This window comes from Acomys minous (genome assembly GCF_964271855.1).
Source record: "Acomys minous genome assembly, chromosome: 16".
Taxonomy (NCBI): Eukaryota; Metazoa; Chordata; class Mammalia; order Rodentia; family Muridae; genus Acomys; species Acomys minous.
This window is the reverse complement of record NC_140498.1, coordinates 40,507,816-40,528,908: the sequence shown is the minus strand read 5'-3', so window position 1 is coordinate 40,528,908 and position 21,093 is coordinate 40,507,816. Positions and strand designations below refer to the sequence as shown.

General features: G+C 53.7%; 5 protein-coding genes across 5 annotated transcripts; 2 read left to right on the top strand and 3 right to left on the bottom strand.

Moving 5' to 3' along the window:
- Window positions 1-682: 682 nt before the first annotated feature.
- NOXO1 (NADPH oxidase organizer 1) lies at window positions 683-3,400 on the top strand. Its single transcript, XM_084761640.1, has 8 exons — window positions 683-1,174; window positions 1,289-1,369; window positions 1,532-1,607; window positions 1,695-1,875; window positions 2,011-2,192; window positions 2,447-2,560; window positions 2,773-2,890; window positions 3,031-3,400. The coding sequence occupies exons 1-8, from the start codon at window positions 1,109-1,111 to the stop codon at window positions 3,263-3,265; spliced, it is 1,053 nt and encodes a 350-aa protein (XP_084617766.1). The 5' UTR covers window positions 683-1,108; the 3' UTR covers window positions 3,266-3,400.
- A 145-nt stretch (window positions 3,401-3,545) lies between these two features.
- TBL3 (transducin beta like 3) lies at window positions 3,546-10,369 on the bottom strand. The gene is made up of 22 exons (XM_084761622.1): window positions 10,216-10,369; window positions 8,587-8,638; window positions 8,411-8,506; window positions 8,278-8,325; window positions 8,031-8,172; window positions 7,859-7,943; window positions 7,595-7,765; window positions 7,435-7,510; window positions 7,252-7,345; window positions 6,984-7,165; window positions 6,756-6,897; window positions 6,586-6,644; window positions 6,045-6,148; window positions 5,452-5,599; window positions 5,133-5,363; window positions 4,981-5,051; window positions 4,744-4,900; window positions 4,608-4,666; window positions 4,216-4,319; window positions 4,055-4,126; window positions 3,790-3,948; window positions 3,546-3,680 (listed from the first exon to the last, which is right to left on the bottom strand). The coding sequence occupies exons 1-22, from the start codon at window positions 10,254-10,256 to the stop codon at window positions 3,571-3,573; spliced, it is 2,403 nt and encodes an 800-aa protein (XP_084617748.1). The 5' UTR covers window positions 10,257-10,369; the 3' UTR covers window positions 3,546-3,570.
- Window positions 10,370-11,840: 1,471 nt separating this feature from the next.
- On the bottom strand, window positions 11,841-14,753 carry RNF151 (ring finger protein 151). Its single transcript, XM_084761658.1, has 4 exons — window positions 14,626-14,753; window positions 13,968-14,113; window positions 13,396-13,492; window positions 11,841-12,819 (listed from the first exon to the last, which is right to left on the bottom strand). Exons 1-4 carry the CDS (start codon window positions 14,626-14,628, stop codon window positions 12,340-12,342), a joined length of 726 nt encoding a protein of 241 aa, XP_084617784.1. The 5' UTR covers window positions 14,629-14,753; the 3' UTR covers window positions 11,841-12,339.
- Window positions 14,754-16,052: 1,299 nt separating this feature from the next.
- On the top strand, window positions 16,053-18,145 carry RPS2 (ribosomal protein S2). Its single transcript, XM_084761656.1, has 7 exons — window positions 16,053-16,208; window positions 16,374-16,553; window positions 16,651-16,740; window positions 16,872-16,979; window positions 17,223-17,556; window positions 17,767-17,858; window positions 18,025-18,145. The coding sequence occupies exons 2-7, from the start codon at window positions 16,377-16,379 to the stop codon at window positions 18,103-18,105; spliced, it is 882 nt and encodes a 293-aa protein (XP_084617782.1). The 5' UTR covers window positions 16,053-16,208; window positions 16,374-16,376; the 3' UTR covers window positions 18,106-18,145.
- Window positions 18,146-18,309: 164 nt separating this feature from the next.
- Window positions 18,310-21,048, bottom strand: NDUFB10 (NADH:ubiquinone oxidoreductase subunit B10). Its single transcript, XM_084761663.1, has 4 exons — window positions 20,788-21,048; window positions 19,252-19,390; window positions 18,586-18,725; window positions 18,310-18,459 (listed from the first exon to the last, which is right to left on the bottom strand). The coding sequence occupies exons 1-4, from the start codon at window positions 20,933-20,935 to the stop codon at window positions 18,356-18,358; spliced, it is 531 nt and encodes a 176-aa protein (XP_084617789.1). The 5' UTR covers window positions 20,936-21,048; the 3' UTR covers window positions 18,310-18,355.
- Between the last annotated feature and the right edge of the window lie 45 nt (window positions 21,049-21,093).

The window sequence follows — 21,093 nt, the reverse complement described above, 5'->3', positions numbered from 1 at the left end:
TTTTTTTCTTTCTTTCTAAAAACAGAGATGTTGGGCAATTTGGGACAAAGCTATCCTGATCTGATCCCATTCTATTTAGCAAGATTTCTCCTATTTTGTGAGAGTGGATTCATAAGGGACAGGGAGGACTAGCCAGAGTTGGGGCTCCTCTTGTGCGTCTAAGTGAGAGGAGGTGGTGGCTCTGGAGGATAAGGGGAGAGCGTCTAGGGTTGGAGGGGTGGAGAAGCTGTCAGAGGGGCTTGAAATTCCTCTAGGTCCCTAGGTCCCTTTTCCAGCTGCCCCTCTTCTGAAAAAGCTAGTGTGTAAGAACCGGTTGTTACAGGTGGTGTCAAGGCTTGGCCAAGGAAAGCGGTTTCATGACCTAATGACACTGGTGACACTGATCTGAGACTTAGCTGCTCAGGAGCCTGAAGCAGGAATGTCCCAAGTTTAAAGCTAGCCTTGGCAATTTAGCAAGACCCTGTCTTAAAAAACAAACAAACAAAAAACTAAAAAAAAAAAAAAAAAAAATCCTGGCTGAATCCTAGCATTCAGGGAGGCAGGCCAGCCTGGTCTACAAAGTGAGTCCAGGACAGCCAAGGCTACACAGAGAAACAACTACAACAACAACCAAACAAAAAGAAAAGGACCCCGATGTGAAGTAGTTGATTCCAAAGAACAGCACAGAGCCCCACAGGCAAATTCAAAGATGGAGCTGTTAGGCTCACCCTGGCAGGCGGTCAGGGCAGGACAAGGAAGGTGGGGGGGGGGGGAGGGTTGAGGCGGCACTTTGATGGTGAAACTCCCTTCCTCCTTTTTTCCCTTGACCAAGGAGAGAAGCCCCAGGTGGCAATCCCAGCCCCTTGGTGTCTGTTTCAGAACAGTGCTGCACAAAGGACTTCATTTTCTCCCTCCACCTGCCCTGGCTTGCTCCTCCCCCAGCCCAGTCTTCCTACGATGAACCTTAGATTTTGTGCTTGAAGAACCAGGAAACTGAAACATTTCCAGGAGGGTGTTAGCTCCTCGGTAGGGACTCCCTCCGCTTAGGGCAGTGTCGGGGAATTCCATTTCACTTCTTCCGGATGCTCAGAACCCCTTTCAAGCACCCTGTGGGAAGCCATCCACAACCATGGCAAATCCAAGACACCCAGTAGCAGCCCATGCTGTAGCCCTGGTGCAGATGGAGCGACTCCAGGTAGGACCACACACCCCGGTCCCTTACTCCTGCCCAGATAGTCTCCAAAGAGGCAGAAGGGAAGTTGGCAAAGTCTGAAAGAGATGATATGGTGCCTTGACCTTTTCCTCACAGACATTTGCCTTCTCCGTGTGCTGGTCAGACAACAGTGACACCTTTGTTCGCAGGAGCTGGGATGAGTTTAGGCAGCTCCAGGTAAGCAACACTGGACCTATACTTAACAAGGAATTCTCCCCCAATCCAGAGGCCTCTAGATACATGGCCTCCCTTTCTGCCTGTAGGGGCTCTTCCAGGGATCCTTCCTTTCCTTGGGGGTTCGTTCCACTTTCAGAGACTGACACATGCTTTTCCCAGCAGAAGATCCTTAAGAAAACCTTCCCAGTGGAGGCGGGCCTGCTACGGAGATCGGAAAGAGTTCTTCCCAAGCTTTCTGGTTAGGCCTACAGGGGTCGAGGGGATGGTAAGGCAAACAAGTATGGGTGAGTGGGCTCCCACAGTGTGTGCTTTGATCCCCGGGCAGATGCTCCACTGCTGACACGTCGTCGGGGGCATACTGGCCGAGGTCTGGTCCGTTTGCGGCTGCTGGACACCTATGTAAGGGCACTGCTGGCAACCTCAGAGCACATACTGAGGAGCTGGGCACTCAGTGACTTCTTCGCACCCAAGCCTCTGGATCTGGAGCCAGTGCTGCCTCCTGGCAGGTGACTAATCTTCCCCTTGCTCCCAGGTCATGCACGTGTTGGAAGGGCCGATGGGCTGGGCTGACCTACATATATGTGGGGGAAGGGGTAGTCCCATCTTTCCTCCTTATTTCTCACACGTATTTCCCTGCCCAGCCTGGTGATCCTGCCCACACCAGAGGAGCCATTATCCCAACCTACAGGCAGCCTTGCCATTCACAGCCTGGAGGCTCAGAGCATGCGCTGTTTACAGCCTTTCCACACCCGTGACACTAGAGACAGGCCTTTCCACACTCGGGCTCAAGAAATTCTGGACGTATTACTACGACATCCTTCAGGTAGAGTCACACAGTATTAAGAACCCTGGTGTGGTGGGGCACACCTTTAATCCCAGCACTTGGGAGGAGGCAAAGGCAGGTGGATCTCTGTGAGTCTGAGGCCAGCCTGGTCTACAGAGTGAGTTCTAGGACAGCCAGGGCTACAGAGAATCTCTGACTGGAAAAAAACCAAAACCAAAACCAAGCTGGGCCCTCTGATGATCATGATGGGTGTGGACCTTGGCACTTGAGCCCTTTCCCGGCCTCTTCAACAGGCTGGTGGCTGGTGGAGAACAAGGAGCAACAGATAGCCTGGTTCCCAGCTCCCTACCTGGAGGATGAAGCCCCAGGCCAAGGCCAGAAGTCAGGCCTGACTTTGCAAGGCAGTGGTATGAGCCCATCGCTGACACAAGCTTACCACTCTGAATGGGCCCTGTAGGAAGGCTGAGACCCACGCCCAGGAGGGAGATGAGAGTGGGACATTATCACATGGGGGCCCAAGTGGGTTCCAGAGCAGGCCAGGGTGCCTAGAGGCGAGCCCAGAGAAAGGTCAGGACGCTGACTTCACACTTGTACAGTGATCCCCCAATATCTATTCTAGGGAGGCAGTTCTGTGCTACCCAGGGCTATGAGGGCAGTTGCACCGATGAGCTCTCTGTGCCTTCGGGGGCACGTGTGCATGTGCTGGAAACCTCAGACCGCGGCTGGTGGCTGTGCAGGTATAGTGTGCGTGTGTGCATGTGTGTGTGTGTGTGTGTGTGTGTGTATGCCTGTGTGGTGGAGCAGTGGCAGGTCCTGCCTGGCAGGAGGGGAACACAATGTTGGGTAAATTCTTAACCAGGCCCTGTGTTTCTTGCAGGTACAATGGCCGGGTTGGCCTGTTCCCTGCGGTACTGTTGCAGCCCGAAGGCCTGGGCTCCCTCCTGGGCAGGCCAGGGCTCCTGGACAGCGGTGAGGAAGGCAAAATGGCCAAGGACAGGATTGCTGCCCCTGTGGTACCAACTCGCCCCTGTATGAGTGCCATCCAGCGGCGATGCTGCTCCGTCACCCGCAGAGCACTGCGACAGGACCAAGGGACCCAGGCTCCCCCTTGAAGAAATATTTGTGTGGCCCTGCAGAGAGGGGTCCAGACTTGCCAAGGGAGTGGGGTGAGGGTGGGGCTGTACGGCTGGCAGGGTCAAGTGGCAGCAACGTGCTATTTCCTCTAAATAAAACTGGATTGACTTCACCTAATCTTGCTGTGCCCTGAGTGGCTTCAGGCTGGGAAGGGGGTGGGGGGTGGGGTGGGCTTGAACTTCTATAGCTGAAATCTGTCAGCCAAGTGTGGCCAAGGATTTTGGAGGAAATTGATCAGAGTCATATGAGAAGCCGAGATAGAAAAGTACAACTTTTATATGCCTCACAGGGCTGGGGGAGCAGCAGGGAGTGGGGACAGCTTCATGTTGTGCCACAGGAAGTCCAAGAAGGTGGCTGCTTGTAGTGTCCGGCCAAGCCGCTGAAAGTGTCGCTCTAGAGGAAGACAGAAGAGGTTGGGGCTGGGCTGGGCCTGGGGGGTGGGGGTGGGGGTTGTCTGGGAACCCACCAGTTGCTTCCCTGGACCCGGGGCCATGTCACGTACCAGTGTAGGGCAGCAGGGCCTCCAGCGCACCCCGCACACCCTCGTAGGCCAGCAGTTCCTCAGGGGTCTCATGCCGCAGCAGCACACCAAGCACGGCCTGGGCTTCGTGGCAATGTCTGGAATTGGTGTTCCACGTGACACAGAAGCGCAGCAGGGCCTCTGTAGGTAACAGGGGTGGTCACCCTGCTGGCTGGGCCATTCCACCTCATTCTGCCCACTGGGCCAGCCCCCTCCCCGGGCTGGTCCCTTCCAGCCTGCCCACAACCTTTTTGGTCTCGTCGCAGTCGGAGCACAGTGGCTTCCAGCTTCTCACAGGCATCGGGATCCCTCCGGATGGCTGTGAGAGGAAGTCTGAGCTTGAGGAGAGGGTTATTGATTGCTGGAGCCTCCCCCCAATCCCAGCCTCCTCCTGGCCTAAGCACTGACCCTGGATAACAGTCAGCACCGTGTGGGGACGGTCCAGGGAGATGGCAAGGCCTAGAGCCCGGAGATACCGCTTCTCATGGAGCAGGTTGTTCAGTTCTTGCTGCCTGGTGGGACAGAGGTAAGGACATGGTCACTCAGAGTGCCCCAACAGTGAGCCCCGCCTTAACCTGGCTGCATAGCAGGGAACGTACAGGGGCTGCTGCTACCGACTAGATGCGGGAGCTGGGACTGCTGGGACAGGTAGGGACGCAGGAGCTGGGACTGCTGGGACAGGCAAGGGATGCGGGAGCTGGGACTGCTGGGACAGGTAGGGATGCAGGAGCTGGGACTGCTGGGACAGGTAAGGTCGGCTGCTGCTAGAACGCAGCGGGTTCTCCTGAGCCCAGACTTACTTGATCACCTGCTCTTCCTGCTTGGCTTGCTCTTCTGCCTGCTCAGCCTCTGTCACATCCTGGGATCATATCAGGGTCAGACAAGGCCTAGTGCTGTCCCTTGCCCTGCCACATCCCACCCCTTAGCGTTCACAACCTTCCAGAGAATGATTCTGGAGTCGCTGCCCCCAGTGACAGCGTGATCGTCCTGTCGGCTGCAGTGTAGCCCCCAGATCTTGTCCTCGTGAGCGTCCAGTGTCCGCACGCACTCATTACTCTTAATGGTCCACAGCTTCAGGAGCCCATCAGAGCCACTTTGGTTGAGAACGGAAGGACTCAGTGCAGGGGCATGTCCCTCACCAGGCACCCCCCAGCTCTCTCCTAGCCCGCTCACCTAGACAGCAGCTGTGAGCCACAGCTTACAAAGGCCACCTTCAGCACAGAAGCATCATGTCCCTCAAATGTCTACAGGGAAGTGACAGAGTGAGCCACGCCCTATGGGCGTGAGATGTTACTGGAGGGGGTGGCACTAGAGGAAATACCTACCTTCAGACAGCTGAAGTCCTGCAGTGCCCAGAGCTTGATGGTGCCATCAGCAGAGGCTGTGGCCAGCACTTGGTCCATGGGTGAGAACTGGACATTCCAGAGGCCACGTCGGTGGCCTGAGAAAACACCTAACAGTTGGCACTGAGGCAAGGCCCAGAGCTTAGCTGTGCGGTCCTGTGAGCCTGTCGCTAACAGCTTGTCGTTGGGGGAGACAGCCAGAGTGTTGATGTCCTAGTGGTGAAAGCAGGTGACAAGACTTAAGACACCCATTTGAGCAAGGGCTCAGCCGCACCCCATCCCGGAGGCCATCTGTCACTACTTTGTCATGACAGCGCTGGGTAGTCTGAGCCTGGAGAAGCACAGGGTCACCGTCCAAAGCTGCGTTCTTGGACAACAGGGCTTCAGGGAGGGGCCATAGCTTCACAGTGCAGTCCTGACTGCCTGTCACCAGGAAAGATTCTTTGAGTCTGTAGCCAACAAGAAAGAGGGAGGCACGGCTCAAGCCAAAGGACACTGTCAGGAGTACCCCAGGCTCTGGGCTTCTGCACCATGACCAGAGGGATCATCTTGGCCTACAGGCTGGCCTACATCACCCCCAAATGCCTCTGCTTGCACCATCAACCCTCAGTGCCCAGCAACTGATTCCATGCCTAGGATCAAGGTCTTAATGATGGGTCACCTTCTCCAGCAGAGCCTCGCTCCGTGTCCTTCCCGTGCTGTCCACCTCCCAAGGCTACTTCCAAGAAACCTGCCAGGGCATCTGAGTCTCCCTCTACTTTTTCTCTGTCCCACATCTTTGCTAAAGCCTCACAGAGTAGCCAAACAGCACATTCCTTCTCTACCCTGTGCTAGAACCCAATGCCTGGGGCCTCTACCTCCTTGGATAGCCCTGGGTCCAGTCCTGATCTATACCTCGAACAGCAGATGGTGCCCACGCTGTGTGTGTGTCCAGAGCCCTGGGCTACACAGGTCACCTGGCCAGCCTTGTTCATCCTCCAGATGCGGATGTTCTGGTCCTGCAGGGAGGAGGGGTGGGAGAGAGATGGGCACTCGTGGGTCTGTTGCCTCGATTTTCACCTGGGAGGCCTGTTGCCTTCATATTTTTTTTTTTTTTTTTTTTTTTTTGGTTTTTCAAGACAGGGTTTCTCTGTGTAGCCTTGGCTGTCCTGGACTCACTCTGTAGATGAGACTGGCCTTGAACTCACAGTGATCCTCTTTGTGAGCTCTGAGAGCTGAGATGATTAAAGGCCTGCGCCACTAAGTCAGGCTTTTTTTTTTCTTTTTTTGCGACAAGGTTTCTCTTGTAGCACTGGCTGTCCTGGAAACTCAACTCTTTAGACCAGGCTGGCCTTGAACTCACAGCGATCCACCTGCCTCTGCCTCCTGAGTGCTGGGATTAAAGGCGTGCGCCACCACGCCCGGCCCACTGTCTTCATATCCTATGGGGTCTCACCTTGGCACAGCTGGCAAAGAGCCACCCCTTCCGGAACACATCCAGGGCCAGGACAATGTCTGGGGGAGAGGTGAAGAGCGGTGGTCAGAGAGCAAGTATGGCAAAAAGGCAAGGAAGGAAAATGAACCTTCCAAGCTAAGGCGCCAGGCATGTCAGAGGGCTTGACTTACCTGTGTGACCGTGGAGAATCTGACAGGCCAAAGTTTGCAGCTCAAATACTTTCAGGCAAGGGCTGTTAGAAGCCACAACAATGTGGGAGTCATTGGGCCCAAGGAACCGGACATCCAACACCTCCTCACTATAGCCAGCAAACTGTGGGAGGCAGGAAGGTGAGTGAGAGCCTGTATGGAAGGTGCCAGAAAGCCCGAGGCCTGCACTGGGCAGGAACAAGTGCTCACCTGTTTCTGCAACTGTAAGGAACGTGCCTCATAGAGGAGCAGGTTGTGATCAGCAGTGACAGTGAGGAGCAGGCCAGCAGTCCGGGCCAGGGTACAATGGGTCAGCTGCTGCCCTAGGCCTGGCACTTGTGGCTGGGTGTATACACACTGCCCAGAAGCTGCCTCCCACACACGGAGGATCCCTGTAGGAGGACAAAGGGATGTTGGGGGGATGGGGTCCACAGGCTTCACCCAGGCCCCTGGTTCACATGTGGCCGGTGCCGCACACCTTGGTCACCAGCTGTTAAGAAGTGTAGACCTGAGCTCTTCACCCCCAGTACAGGTGCCGGCTCTTCAGGCAACAGCACAGCGGCTTCCGTGCTCTGTGGACAGACGGACAGGGTCAGAGCCTAACAAGTCATGCCTCTCATCTCTGCCCCAGTCACCAGCCCTGGCCTGCAGGCCCCCATACCTCAAACACCGGAACTGTCTTTGTGGTCTGATAACTCTGAAGGTCCCAAACTATGCAGATCTTGTCACGGCCAGAGCTGAGGAGAAATAGCTCCCTTGGTTCCCGTCTCAGCCTTGGCACCCCACCCTTCCACCCAAGCCCTGTGTGGCCAGCCACTGACCTCAGCATAGTATGGCCATCCTTGCTAAAGGACAGGGATGTGACAGCACTGTAGTGTGCAGTCAGTACAGCCAGACACGAGCGGTCCTGTAGTGACCACACACGGATAGAGGTGTCCACGGCTGAGGAGAAGAGCAGCAGGCGGGTGGGGTCTGGATGGAAGGCCACCAAACTGAAAGCAGGTAGATTCAAAATGAGCTGTACTCCCGGGGGGGCTGGGGGAGGGGCGTGCCTCTGCCCACCCTCCTTTCACCACGCCACTCACTGCACGACACCAGGCGAGCCTCGAAAGTGGTGTGTACCATAATGCTGCACAACGTCCCAGACACGTATGGCCCCATCACAGCCGCCTGTGGCAATGTGTTTGAGGTTAAGAGTGTACAAAATCCTTGCCCCTGTGCCCTCCGGCATACGCATCTGGCTGGGGTCCTTCCTACCTGTGGCTAACAGTGTAGAGGTGGCATCAAAAGCCATGGAAGCCACGGGAGCTGTGTGGATTGCCTTCCACAGGCGAGTGACAGTGCCTTCTCGCCAGGCCCACTGAGCCAGCAGCAGGGCCCGGCTGGCTGTTACCAGGACCTGGGGAGGGTGGAGGATAGTAGGGCTGGCGGGTAAGACCTATTTGCCAACTCAGCGTGGAAGGGAGGGAGGCACCAGAGCTCACCCGCCCCCCACCCGTCATACTTCATCATCGGGACTGAGGTCAAAGGTCGTAATGTCCTCTTGGTCCTCCTAAGGGAAGAGTGAGAATACAGATACCATAAGAACGCGCTGCCCTCCCCTCAAGCCCCTCACATCTGCCCCAGTCTGTCCTCACCTGCTCCAGGCTCCGTAGCAAAGCCCCTGAGGCCACATCTAGGATGTTGACTTTGGTACCACAGACACAAAAGAGGTAACGGCCAGTCTGGTCCAGCTGGGGACGAAAGGGTCTTAACCAAGAACCAGTCAGTACTCCCAACCTTTCCACCCCTAATTGGCCCTGGGGATAGTTACCTGTGCTTTCCCACCCTTGTAGAAAGGTTCAATCTTTCGCTCGACAGCATAGCTGAAAAGAGAACAAGACATCGAGTGAGTGATCACCTAACTCCTTTGCCCCGGTACCCAGTGCTATCCTAGAGATGAGCCAAATCCTTGACCTTGCAGAGAGCCTGGGCAGCAGCAGGAACCCAGGGGCAGAAGGGCAGGAGGATGCTTCACAGCACAGAGAGGCCGAGTCCTAGAGCTAGTTAGTGAGTGAGCATGCCTGTGTGGAGCTCAGGGCGTCCTCGTATAGCTTGAGGAGGGAGCCTGTATCAGGTGAAGGCAGCCCAACAGCAGCCCAGGCTTCAGAAGAGAGGTTTTTAGGGCTCCCTGCTAGCTGAGGGAGGCCAGGAAAAGGTAAGATACCCTCACAGGCTTCACCAGTGAAGTCCAGCATGCCACTGCGCCACCAAGCCTTCCTCCTCAGCCTCATTTGGCTATTTCCCTGCCTTACTGTCATTTCTGGGATCTGACTAATGCTGTCCTCTTTCTCGCTCTCTATACTGCCGTGGTCCAAGCCAACCCATTGCAGTTTCCTGGGACGTGAGGAGGTGGCCATTCCAGTATCCTCGCTGGGCTCCCTGCATATTCTGTCATCTTTGCTGTCTAGTGCCTTTTGAAGCGATGACTGTCACTGCACTGCTTAAAGCTTCCCCTCCCCCACACGCTTCTGTGACCTTGACCAGAGGGACCTCTGCTTTTCTTCTTCCTTTAAAAAAAATTTTATTTTTTTTTATTTTTGGTTTTTCAAGATAGGGTCTCTCTGTGTATCCTTGGCTGTCCTAGACTTGCTTTGTAGACCAGGCTGGCCTCAAACTCACAGCGATCCGCCTGCCTCTGCTTCCTTTCTTTCTTTTGTTTTTTTTCAAGACAGGAACTCTCGGTGGGTGGTGGTGGTGGTGGTGCATGCCTTTAATCCCAGCACTTGGAAGGCAGAGACTGGCAGATCGGATTGCTACACAGTGAAGCCAAGGCTACACAGAGAAACTGTCTCAAAACAAAACAAAAACAAAAATAAAGACAGTAACTCTCTGTGTAGCCCTGGCTGTCCTGGAACTCCCTCTGTAGACCAGGCTGGCCTTAAACTCATAGACCCACCTGCCTCAGGCTGGGATTAAAGGAGTGCCCCATCACCGACCAGTCTATCTTTCTTTCTTAATGGTCAATATCAAAGGACCCTCACTCCAGGGCCAGGTCCTGTAACAGTTTATCTGCCTCTACCCTGTACGTGGGCTGCTGGGCTGGCCCCGCCTCCCAATCCCCTAAATCCACTTCCGGGAAGTCTGCCCATCAAGATAACCCCAGCCTCTAACGCTCTACTCCCAGTTAACCCATCAACAAAGATGCTGGCAGCTCTGAGGCTTCTCTCCAGCCCTTGCTAGAGAGGGATGAAAAGTATTTACCTGCAAACTAGACACTGCAGATAAAGGAGCCTGTTCCTATCCTAGTACTAAACAGCAGCTGTTCACAGCCTGGGGACTGAGCACAGGACTCACGAGCTCCTCGTATCATCACTGTGAACGCCTCTCCTAAACTCCTGGTTCTCTTCCCGGGTTCCTCCCCCTTTTCCCCTCGCCATCAGCGCCTCTGCCCAGGACTTACTTGGCTTTGAAGCGGCACACTCCCGCCGCAGCCTCGGCCATGTCCGGGGCAGCGGATCCCTCCAAGCTCAGCAGCCTTTCGCCGCGTGAAGCAGCCAACGCGTTAGCTGTACTTCAAGGCACGTTGTGATGACATCACCAGCCGCAACTACTTTGACGCCATCAGCCCGCGCGCTGGGAGAAATCTTTACTGTGGGTACCGGCGTCTGCGACCCGGAGAGGAAGCAGAAGGCGTTCCCAGCATCGAGGCTGGCAGTGGCTGCCTTGTTGAGCTTCTTGCATTTTTATTGTTTATTGGTTTACCGTTTTCGTCTTATTATTTGTTTTAATTTCTTTCTTTTTTGTTTTGTTTTGTTTTTCGAGACAAGGTGTCTCTGTAGCTTTGGCTGTCCTGGAAGTGTTCTATAGACCAGGCTATCCAAAAACTCACAGAGATCCCGACTCCTGGGATTAAAGGCATGTACCACCACCGCCTTGTTTCTAGGCTTTTTATATATTTTTTTTAAAAAATAATTTATTTTTAGCCTGCATTGTATATCTTTGTGAGGGTGTTGAATCCCAGGAACAGAAGTTACAGTTGTGAACTGCCATGTGGGTGCTGGGAATAGAACCTGGGTCCCCTGCTAGAGCAGTCAATGCTCTTAAGCACTGAGCCATCTCTCCAGCCTGGCAGGCCTTTTTTTTTTTTTTTTTTTAAGATTTATTTATTTTATGTATGTGAGTACTCTATCTGCATGTCCACCTACATGGCAGAAGAGAGCACCAGATCGTGAGCCACCATGCGGGTGTTGGGAATTGAATTCACGACCTCTAGAAGAACAGACAGTGCTTTTAACCTCTGAGCCATCTCTCCAGCCCAGGCCTTTTATCTTAATGTGGTTTTAAAAAATACTTTTGGAGAGCCGGGTGTGGTGGTGCACACCTTTAATCCCAGCACTCAGGAGGCAGAGGCAGGTGGATCGCTGTGAGTTTGAGGCCAGCTTGGTCTACAAAGTGAGTCCAGAACAGCCAAGGCTACAGAGAGAAACCCTGTCTCAAAAAACAAAAACAAACCATTTGGCCCAGGCATGACTGGAAACACCTTTAATCCCAGAACTCAGGAGGCAGAGGCAAGCAATCTCTGAATTCTAGGCTGGCTTGGTCTACATAAATGAATTCAAGTCAGCCAGGGCTATGTAATGAAAACCTGTCTCAAATAAATTAATTATTTATTTTTGGTTTTTCGAGACAGGGGTTTTCTATGTAGCCTTGGCTATCCTAGACTCACTTTGTAGACCAGGCTGGCCTCGAACAGCGATCTGCCTGCCTCTGCCTCCTGAATGCTGGCATTAAAGGTGTGGACCACCAAGCCCAGCTGCCTGTGGTTTTCTGGGCCTGATGCTAGGTTGGCTGGCTGGCTGGGGAGGAATGCAGAGGAGACTAAGGTCAAGAGAACACCACAGATTTCTTTGACTTTAAAATTTTTTTAAAAAAGGAATTATTTATTGTATGTGAGTGCTTTATCTGTAGAAGAGGGCACCAGATCTCATTATAGATGGTTGTGAGCCACCATGTGGTTGCAGGAAATTGAACTCAGGACCTCTGGAAAAGCAGGCAGCACTCTTAACCACTGAGCCATCTCTCCAGCCCAGACGTTTTCTTTTTAATTTTTAATTTTTATTTATTTTTTGTTTTTTGAGACAGGGTTTTTCTGTGTAGTCTTGGTTGTTCCGTATTTGCTTTGTAGACCAGGCTGGCCTTGAACTCACAGAGATCTGCCTGCCTCTGCCTCCTGAGTGCTGGGATTGACTTCTAATCTTAGTTTAGGCTTTTGAGTCATTTCTGTTAACAGGTAGGAAGCTACTAATTTGGTAGGGAGGTGCAGGAAAGCCCCGGAGAGAAAAGAAGGGAACAGCTTCCAGGATGGGGAGTACTCAGTGGCAGATGCAATCAGGGAAGAATGCAGAGTCTGAGAAATCGATCGACGAGCGGCGGTGGCGCACAGCCAGAGGAGGCCAGGCCAGGGGAGAAAAGCCGCTGCCTGATGCTTAAGGTCTGCAGGGGTGACAAGGACAACAGAGCGCATAGACGTGAAGTACAAAGGACATGAGGTGTGAGGTGGGCCAGGCTTGGGCTCAGCGTTTATTTAATTCCTCTGTAAGACATTTTGGCCCCGCGCACCCCACATCTCAGCCTCCGGGGCCACCCCAGTCTCCTGTACCCAGGCACTCAGGAGCTGGGAGTCATCCTCTAGGAAGTTGCCCAGCTGGGCCAGCTGTCGGCGGATGAAGTTGGTGCTGCGGTAAACCCGATGCACACGCCCCAACAGGTTCAATAACAGGGTCCGGTTGCGCTCGTGGCGCTGGATCCAAGCGTCACGTAGCTCGCGGTAACAGTTGTGTTGCTCACGCTCCGAGGGGTCCAGAGTGGCTCCGCAGCCTAAGGGGCAGCGCTGCGGCCCGCCCTGCTGGCAATGCAGCCGGTGATCATCCAGGACGCCGCGCAGAACCTGCACAGTGCAGCCCTCATTGGGGCAGGCCATCAGCTCGAAGGGGCATGCGTCCTGGTGCCCTTTGCGACGAGCCAGAGGGCATGTCACCAAGCACCCAGCTGCAGCATTCTTGCACTAGGGGGTATGGGAAAGCTCAGGATGAATTAAACTGAGGCATTGCTAGCTGGGGCTCCCATGTAACCACTAACCTATGATATCCACCGACTATGGAACAAGTGAATGCTGAAGCCTCCTAAGCTTTGTGGCTTCAAGTTTCTCTATTTTGTAAAGTTAGAGGGCTGAAGAGGAATGGCTTTTCATCCCTGAAAATCACTTATAATCCCATTACACCTGAAGTTCTGTTTTTGTTTTCTGGATTTTTCGAGACAGGGTCTCTCTCTCGTAGCCTTGGCTGTCCTGGACCCACTTTGTAGGCCAGGCTGGCCTCGAACTCACAGTGATCCACCTGCCTCTGCCTCCCAAGTGCTGGGATTAAAGGCATGCGCCACCACTGCCCAGCCTACACCCGAAATTCTAAGGGACCCAGAAAGGATAAGCAGCTTGCCCAGAGTCACACAGCAGGTGTTCATACTCTTCTGCCATGTCTATGACCTTGGGCTGGTGCTTGTTCCTACCACTTCTGACACTGGCCCTGTCCACCTCCCTCCCCGCATGCCCCCCCCTCCCCCCCGCAAGGTCATTCAGATCTACCTTGACTTGTAGGCGGCCAATGGTTTTCTGGAGTCTGTTCACCTGGACCATCTTTCTCCTTTTCACCTTTTTTCTACAGCATGGACAGGTGTTTTGTCTAGAGGGTGATGTTGGAAGTGGAAGAGGGCAGGTGGAGGTCATATGGCTGCCAGAGCGAGCCTTCGTAGGGTAACCCAGCTAGTCCCTCCTTTCAGGCTGAAGGAGGCACAAAGGAGGCACTACAGTGAGCTTTTGCCTCCCAAGCTGAAGCTGGGGGCTTCAGACACTAAGGAGGGCACACACATGCTTAGTGTCCCAGATTTTGTAGCTGAGTTTTTGTTTTTGTTTTTGGCTTTTTGAGACAGGGTCTCTCTGTGTAGCCTTGGCTGTCTTGGACTCGCTTTGTAGACCAGGCTGGCCTTGAACTCACAGCAATCCACCTGCCTCTGCCTCCCCAGTGCTGGGGTTAAAGGCATGTGCCACCACGCCCGCCCAGCTTTTGTAGCTGAGTCTTACAGCCTTTGGAACCCAGTATTTGGTAGACTTTCCCATTCTCGACCACACCCCCACCCTCCTGTTTTTCCCAACAGCACCTGGCTAGCCACTGCAAGATGCACTTTTTGCAGAAGACGTGACTGCATGGCAACCTCATCGGCCTCTTGAAAACCCCATGGCAGATGGAACACAGGAAATTGCAGTCAGGAGGGCTGGTAAAGAGGTTGAGATCGTACCCACCACTCTGCAAAAGCCGGGTCAGCGTTAATGCCAAGGCTCCAAGCCTCTGCCCAAGCACTCATGCCAGCAGGGGACCTCAGCAAGCTACATAATGAAACCCAAAAGTGGATGTGGTGTCGCCCACCTGTGATGCCAGAACTCAGGAGGCAGAGACAGTTGAATTTGAGTTTGAGGCCCGTCTGGTCTATAAAGTGAATATAGGACAGCAAGGGCTACCCAGAGAAACTCAGTCTCAAAAAGCAAACAAAAAAACAAACCCAATAAACAAACAAAAACCTCAAGTAGGAAGCCTGGAGGGGTCAACACCCACTTCAAGGATGGATCTGTAAGGGCTGACTCCTCAAGATTGCCAGTTCCTGACTGAAGAAGCTGGCTCTGGAGTATACTAGCTAGAGCCTTCTGAAAAGCTTCATTGCCATCCATCCTCAGAGAAAGGACCTATCTCTAGACCGATGGGTAGCTGTCTGGAATTGGGTGCAAATCTCAGAGCTGGTGAAAAGAGACAAGGGGGCTCACCATGATCCGTGTCTGGACAGCAGCTCCACTGAGGCCAAGGGCTCAGGAGCCTCCATTTCAAGCTCAGGTGGACCGACATCACAGTGGCATTGTCCAGCTTGGGCCAATCACAGCTCTGGTCCAGAGCCCACTGGGACCTGTGGCCACCTACCTTTTGCTTTCCTCCTTAGGTGTGGCAAGGGAGCTGGAACTCAGTTATCTTGGCTGTGACTGACCCCTGATGCCTCATCCACTAACATCCCCTCACAAAGTCTCACCAGCAGGGGTCCTATCCTGTGAAAAAGCCCAGAGGTTTCCCCAGGCCTTGGGTAGACAACAGAGTTGTGGTATATTTGGTGTAGTGTAGTTGTCCACCCGACTTTTGGACATTACATGGCCCCCTTGGTATAAGAGGTGTCATTGGCTAGGTAACCCTGGTAACAGAATACAAAGTAGACGTAAGGTTACAGCAATGGATCTGCTGACATTCCCGGGGCCTGCCTTTTTAGCCAGGCAGTGGTGGTGTATGCCTTTAATCCCAACAGAGGTAGACAGATCTCTTTGAGTTTGAGACATCGCCTGGAACTCTTTTTATTAGACCAGTCCTCTCTCCAGTGTGCAGGCCACCACATCCAGGGTTCAGCAGTGTAATCCTAGCATTTGGGAGGCTGAAATAGGGCCGCTAAGGACTGGAGACGTCTCAGTCTGCTCTTCCAGGGGTCACGAGTTCAATTCCCAGCAACCACATGGTGGCTCATAACAATCTTATTATAATGTGGTCTGATGTCCTCTTCTGGCATGCAGGTGTCCACGCAGGCAGAACACTCGGATGCATTAAATAAATAAAAGCAAATTTAAGAAAAAAGAAAAGGAAGTAGTCTTTTACGTTATAGGCCTTCCCAGAGTACACACCAAGACCCAGTCTCAATATGAAAGGTGACTTCGAACTCACAGGGATCCGCCTGCCTCGGTTACCCACTCAGATGATGACCGCTGGAAACCAAACACACATACACACATGCGGCATTTTAAGTTAAACCATTTTATTTGAGCAAAGAAGACACACGAACCCTGCCATTCTCGCGAGGCTGCGACGACTTCCCGATCCGGTGGAACCTGCGAAGAAATGGCGTGGTTAGAACCGTTGGCACGAGCCAGACCACGGGGCCGGCGAGGCGATCCGCCATGTAGGGGCCTGGGTTTCACCCTCCCACACTGGGGCAGCGGGCGGTGAGCTGAGGCCCCTGTGGCTCTGGGCGCCGAATCTCATCCCCGGCCACAGGACAAAGCGGAGGATGATTTTCAACGAACGCCCGCTTACCAGAGCAACCGGCCGATGAGGCGCGACCTACCTGAAAGGAACAGCTGCAAGAGGAGCTCGTGGACGCCAGGCGGACCACAAGGCGCCCGCGCGAGCATTTATACTCCCTCCCAGTCCGGAGTAGGTCGCGGCTTCCGGAAGGGAAAGTGCGCAAGCGCTGGCAGACGCAGCCAATCACAGGCTGTGAGTGATGTGCATAGGTAGTCGAGATCTCGCGGCGCTTGGTGCACTATAAAAAGTCCTTTCTGCACACCCTCGCTCTTCTTCTTCCTCGGGAAAACACGTGAGTTCGTATTAGCAGGTCACTGTTTTGCGGCCTGGGCCGTGGGAATCCGTGGACATCCGGGCAGCGGTACCCTTGGGCGGAAGACCCCCCGTTTCGGAGCTCGGAGAGGCCGCCTAGCCTAGGGTTCTGCTGAGCTGCTTCCTTCGTTTTTTGTCTCTATAGCAAATGGCGGATGACGCCGGTGCAGCGGGAGGGCCCGGAGGACCCGGGGGCCCAGGATTAGGAGGGCGAGGCGGCTTCCGCGGAGGATTCGGCAGCGGCCTTAGGGGCCGCGGTCGTGGCCGAGGCCGTGGCCGGGGGCGAGGCCGCGGGGCTCGTGGAGGAAAAGCCGAAGACAAGGAGGTTAGGTCTGGGCCGCGGGCGGGGCGGGGCGGGGCGGCTGCTCGGGCTCCGAACGCAGAGGCAGCCCTTAGACTGATGGGTTTCTGTCTTCCTGCAGTGGATCCCCGTCACCAAGCTGGGCCGCTTGGTTAAGGATATGAAGATCAAGTCCTTGGAGGAGATTTATCTGTTCTCCCTGCCCATTAAGGTATAAAGACGCCTCAGTACAGTGCATGGTTTGCGTTGGATGGATCCTTGTGTGCTGGGTCCACACAATTAAGACAACTCTTAATTGACCAGTGGTAAGAAGCAAACATTTCCCACAAATCCCTGCCTTAGGAGTCCGAGATTATTGACTTTTTCCTGGGCGCATCCCTAAAGGATGAGGTTCTCAAGATCATGCCAGTGCAGAAGCAGACACGGGCTGGCCAGCGGACCAGGTTCAAGGTATTGACCTTGGTAGGGTGGAACTGGGTAAACGGTATGAGGGAAAACTCTCTCACTCTGCATAGTTACACTAGGTTTTACCCGTGTGACTTTCGTACGGGGAGAGAGAGAAAAAGAGTTTCTCAGGCATCTTGGATTGGCCTCACAGTGGCCTCTCTGGCCTAGAGGAACACCACAGGTTCTGGTTGGGATGTGCTGGTGCTGTGAGGTACCAACAGCCATCTTACCTAAGTCTTTTCACAGGCTTTTGTCGCTATTGGGGACTACAATGGGCACGTTGGTCTTGGTGTTAAGTGCTCCAAGGAGGTAGCCACTGCTATCCGAGGGGCCATCATCTTGGCCAAGCTTTCCATCGTCCCTGTGCGGAGAGGCTACTGGGGGAACAAGATTGGCAAGCCACACACTGTTCCATGCAAGGTGACGGGCCGCTGTGGCTCTGTTTTGGTGCGGCTCATCCCTGCGCCCAGAGGCACTGGCATTGTCTCAGCTCCTGTGCCCAAGAAGCTACTGATGATGGCCGGTATTGATGACTGCTACACATCAGCCAGGGGCTGTACTGCTACTCTGGGCAACTTTGGTAGGTACCTCACAGTTGCTGTAACCTTCCTCAGCTCTGCTGGCTCACACGGGCCCAGTGTGTGGTTGGCTGGCGTTTTAAGGGAGAGAGGGGTGGCCCCCCTAATGCATGGCAGACCTGCCCCAAAGTGGCTTCTTCTCTGTTCCTAGTGCAATAGCTCCTTGGTGGGTAACAAAGTCAAGCCACCAACTCTTGTGTACTGTTTTCCAGCCAAGGCCACTTTTGATGCCATTTCCAAGACCTACAGCTACCTGACACCCGACCTCTGGAAAGAAACTGTGTTCACCAAGTCTCCTTATCAGGTATGCTGTTCAGTTGGTGCTGTTAGCTGCCTTTTACAGGGCTTTATCTGAATGCGCACCTGCGTGCCATAAGAGGGCATCAGATCACAATGTATGGTTGTGAGCCACCATGTGGTTGCCAGGAAATTTGAATGCATGTACTAATAATGTGTTGCTTTCTCTCTAGGAATTCACTGATCATCTTGTGAAAACCCACACAAGAGTGTCTGTTCAGAGGACCCAGGCTCCAGCTGTGGCTACCACATAAGAGTTTTTACAAGAAAAATAAAGTGGTTTAATTCTGTTAATGTTTGTTTTGGTTTTCTGTCTCCCTGGAGTACTTGAACATCTTTGACTACATAGCTGGGGCTGGTTCCCAGTAGACTACTGTCAGTGCTTGAACTCTCTCATCTGTCAGCCCTAGAGCACTGGAAGCGATGTTGCAGCACATTCAGTGGACACGAGAAACAGGCAGTGTACAGCCATCACTTTATTTCAGGGCTGCTGTCCCTGGGGTCTCAGGCCGCTGCAGTCTCTTTGGCAGCCCTTCTCTCTTCCAGCATCCGCTGCTTCTGCTTCGCCAGGCACTTTCTGGCAGAGTAATAGGCTCCCAGGTCGAGGTCTAGAAAAAGATGGGGGCGTGAGAAGCTTGTCACATGCATGGGGGTTTTAGTAAACAGGAGCCCAAGCTCAAATCCACAGCTATTTCAGGACAAGTAAGGGATTGTAGTAGAGCTCAGACACTCACAGCGGTCCTGGTAGGCTTTTGTCACCTTGGTGAACTGCTCCAGTTCCTGTGCGCAGTTCTGCTTGGCGTTCTCGCCCTCCCTCTGCTGACAGGCCTTCAGCCTTTCCTGGATGATGTTGACAATTTCCTGGTCCACTTTGCTGAATAAGGGATAGAAAGGAGTGCCTGTTTGCTGGAGCCATGGGAGTGGTGTGGAGGACAGGGATGGAAGGACCCGGAGGGTTCAGGACTCCCAGGAGACCATCAAGACCGACAGAAGCTAGATCCTGTTCAGATCCAGCCAATGGACAGCTCATTCTCCAGAGGGGAGGAAGGGAGGGGGAAACTGGGAAGATACAAGCAAGGGGTAACATTTGGGATGCACCCTGAGTAAATTACAATAAAAATATGAGCCAGGCGTGGTGGTGCATGCCTTTAATCCCAGCACTCCGGAGGCAGAGGCAGGTGGATCGCTGTGAGTTCGAGGCCAGCCTGGTCTACAAAGTGAGTCCAGGACAGCCAAGGCTACACAGAGAAACCCTGTCTCAAAAAACAAAAAAATAAAAATAAATTTGAAAGGACAGAGGCCTGCCTCAGCACAGCAGTGTCCTTCCCAGGAGAGTATGCAGGTACACTGGATAAGGCCATCCTGTGGCACCAAGTCAGTGTTCCCTTTGGCTCACTTACAAGTCCCTTCTCCACTGCATCTCAGCCTCAAAGATACACAGGACGTCACCCTCTCTGCATTCTGTGATGTCTGGCACGCGACGGTACTGTCGGTGATAGTAGTAGGTTCGGTTCTTGGCGTGTTGCTGCTCAATAAACTCTGTAAAGAGAACGCGTCAATCTCAATGGCCTGTCAGCACATACAGCTTTGGGCTGGGTGTCTACAGTTCCAAGCTTTTACAAACAGACCTATCAAGGTTAACAGCTACCACCTTCAGTTGCACGAGATCACACCTTATGCCCCACACTCAGCTGAAAATGGAAGAACGTGCCCACCTGCCCCATGGTACCCTGGGCTTGAGTAGAGAAGGAGGCTCAATTAAGAATTCAGATTACTGTATGAATAAGTTTTTTTCTTAAAAAATTCAGCAGTAGGACGCTACCAAAATGGAAGTGAACTTACTGCAGTAATGCGCCTGGGACTGGTTTGGAAACTTCCACCTTCCTAACCCAATAACCACCTGTAAGCCAGGGGCAGTGACATGTGTCTGTAATCCAAGCCACTGGGAAGCTGACAAAGGTATTTGCCACGTTGTCCAGGACAACACAGAAGGCCCTCAACCCAAGAGGAAAAAGCAAAACGCCACTTAAGCACGCTCTGCACCCCAAATGCTGGATAATAAATAAGCTGCCGCTGGGCGTGGTGGTGCACATCTGTAATCGCAGCACTCGCAGCACTCGAGAGGCAGGCAGATCACAGTGAGTTCGAGGCCAGCCTGGTCTACAAAGTGAGTCCAGGACAGCCAAGGGTACACAGAGAAACTCAGTCTCACAAAAACAAAAACAAAACAATAAAACCCTTTTTGCACCACTTTGCCCGGGTGAAACTGGCCACCCTGACCATGCAGATGGATAGCAACCTGTCCGCTTCAACAAGCGTTTATTGACCCACTACCGTGCACATCAAGGAAAGCGCCTTGCAGGTGTGTTAATTCCCGACCACTACCAGCTTTTTTGCATTTGTTTTGTTTTAGAGGCAGGGTTTTTCCTAAGTAGCCCTGGCTATCATGGACTTTACTATGTAGACCAGGCTGGCCTTGAACCCAAAAATTCACCTGCCTCTGCCTCCCCAGTGCTGGGATTAAAGGTGTACACCACCACAGGTTAAAAGGGCAACCGGGGTCGAGAGTAGTCAGGTTTTACTGAGGGCAGAAAGAATTATGGTCCAGGAGTAGTCCCGGGAAGAAGTGGATTATCCCACGGTGCAGCAGGGGCGAAGGGAAGTGCCGAGAAGTGGTCTGGGATGCATCTAGGAAACAAACCGGGGGGGCGGGGGCGGCTCGGGGCGTTTCCGGGTATCTCGGATAAGGCAGAGGGTGTCCTAGGTGCACTGGGGAGGTTAAGAGAGGATCTGGACTCGGGGTCTCCGGGTGCGGAATAGCGAAGTGCTGAGGGGTGGTGGTTCGGGGGGGTGGGGTGGGGTGGGACGGGAACTGAACGTGGGATCCGTGGGGTACCGGGATCTCCACTGAGCGGGAGGAATCCTAGATCCTGTACCTCTCACGAGGGTCACCGGCCGGTCCACGACGAGCTCATAGGCCTTCATCAAGTAGGTGATGGGGTTGGGGAGCGAGGTCTGCGGCGAGGGAGCTGGCGTGCGGCGCGGGGGCTCGGGGTACACATCCTTGTCCCAAGAGTCCGGCATGGCTTAAGCAAGCCCTCTCGGTCGACCTTCCCTCGCACTGCACCACTGGACCGCTCGGCCTGCTAAGGACGCGGGGACCTCTACGCCTGCGCCGAAAGGCGGCAGCTGCGTCTGCGCAGTAGGCAGCCGCGAGGCACCACGGGATCGTGGTTCGCCTC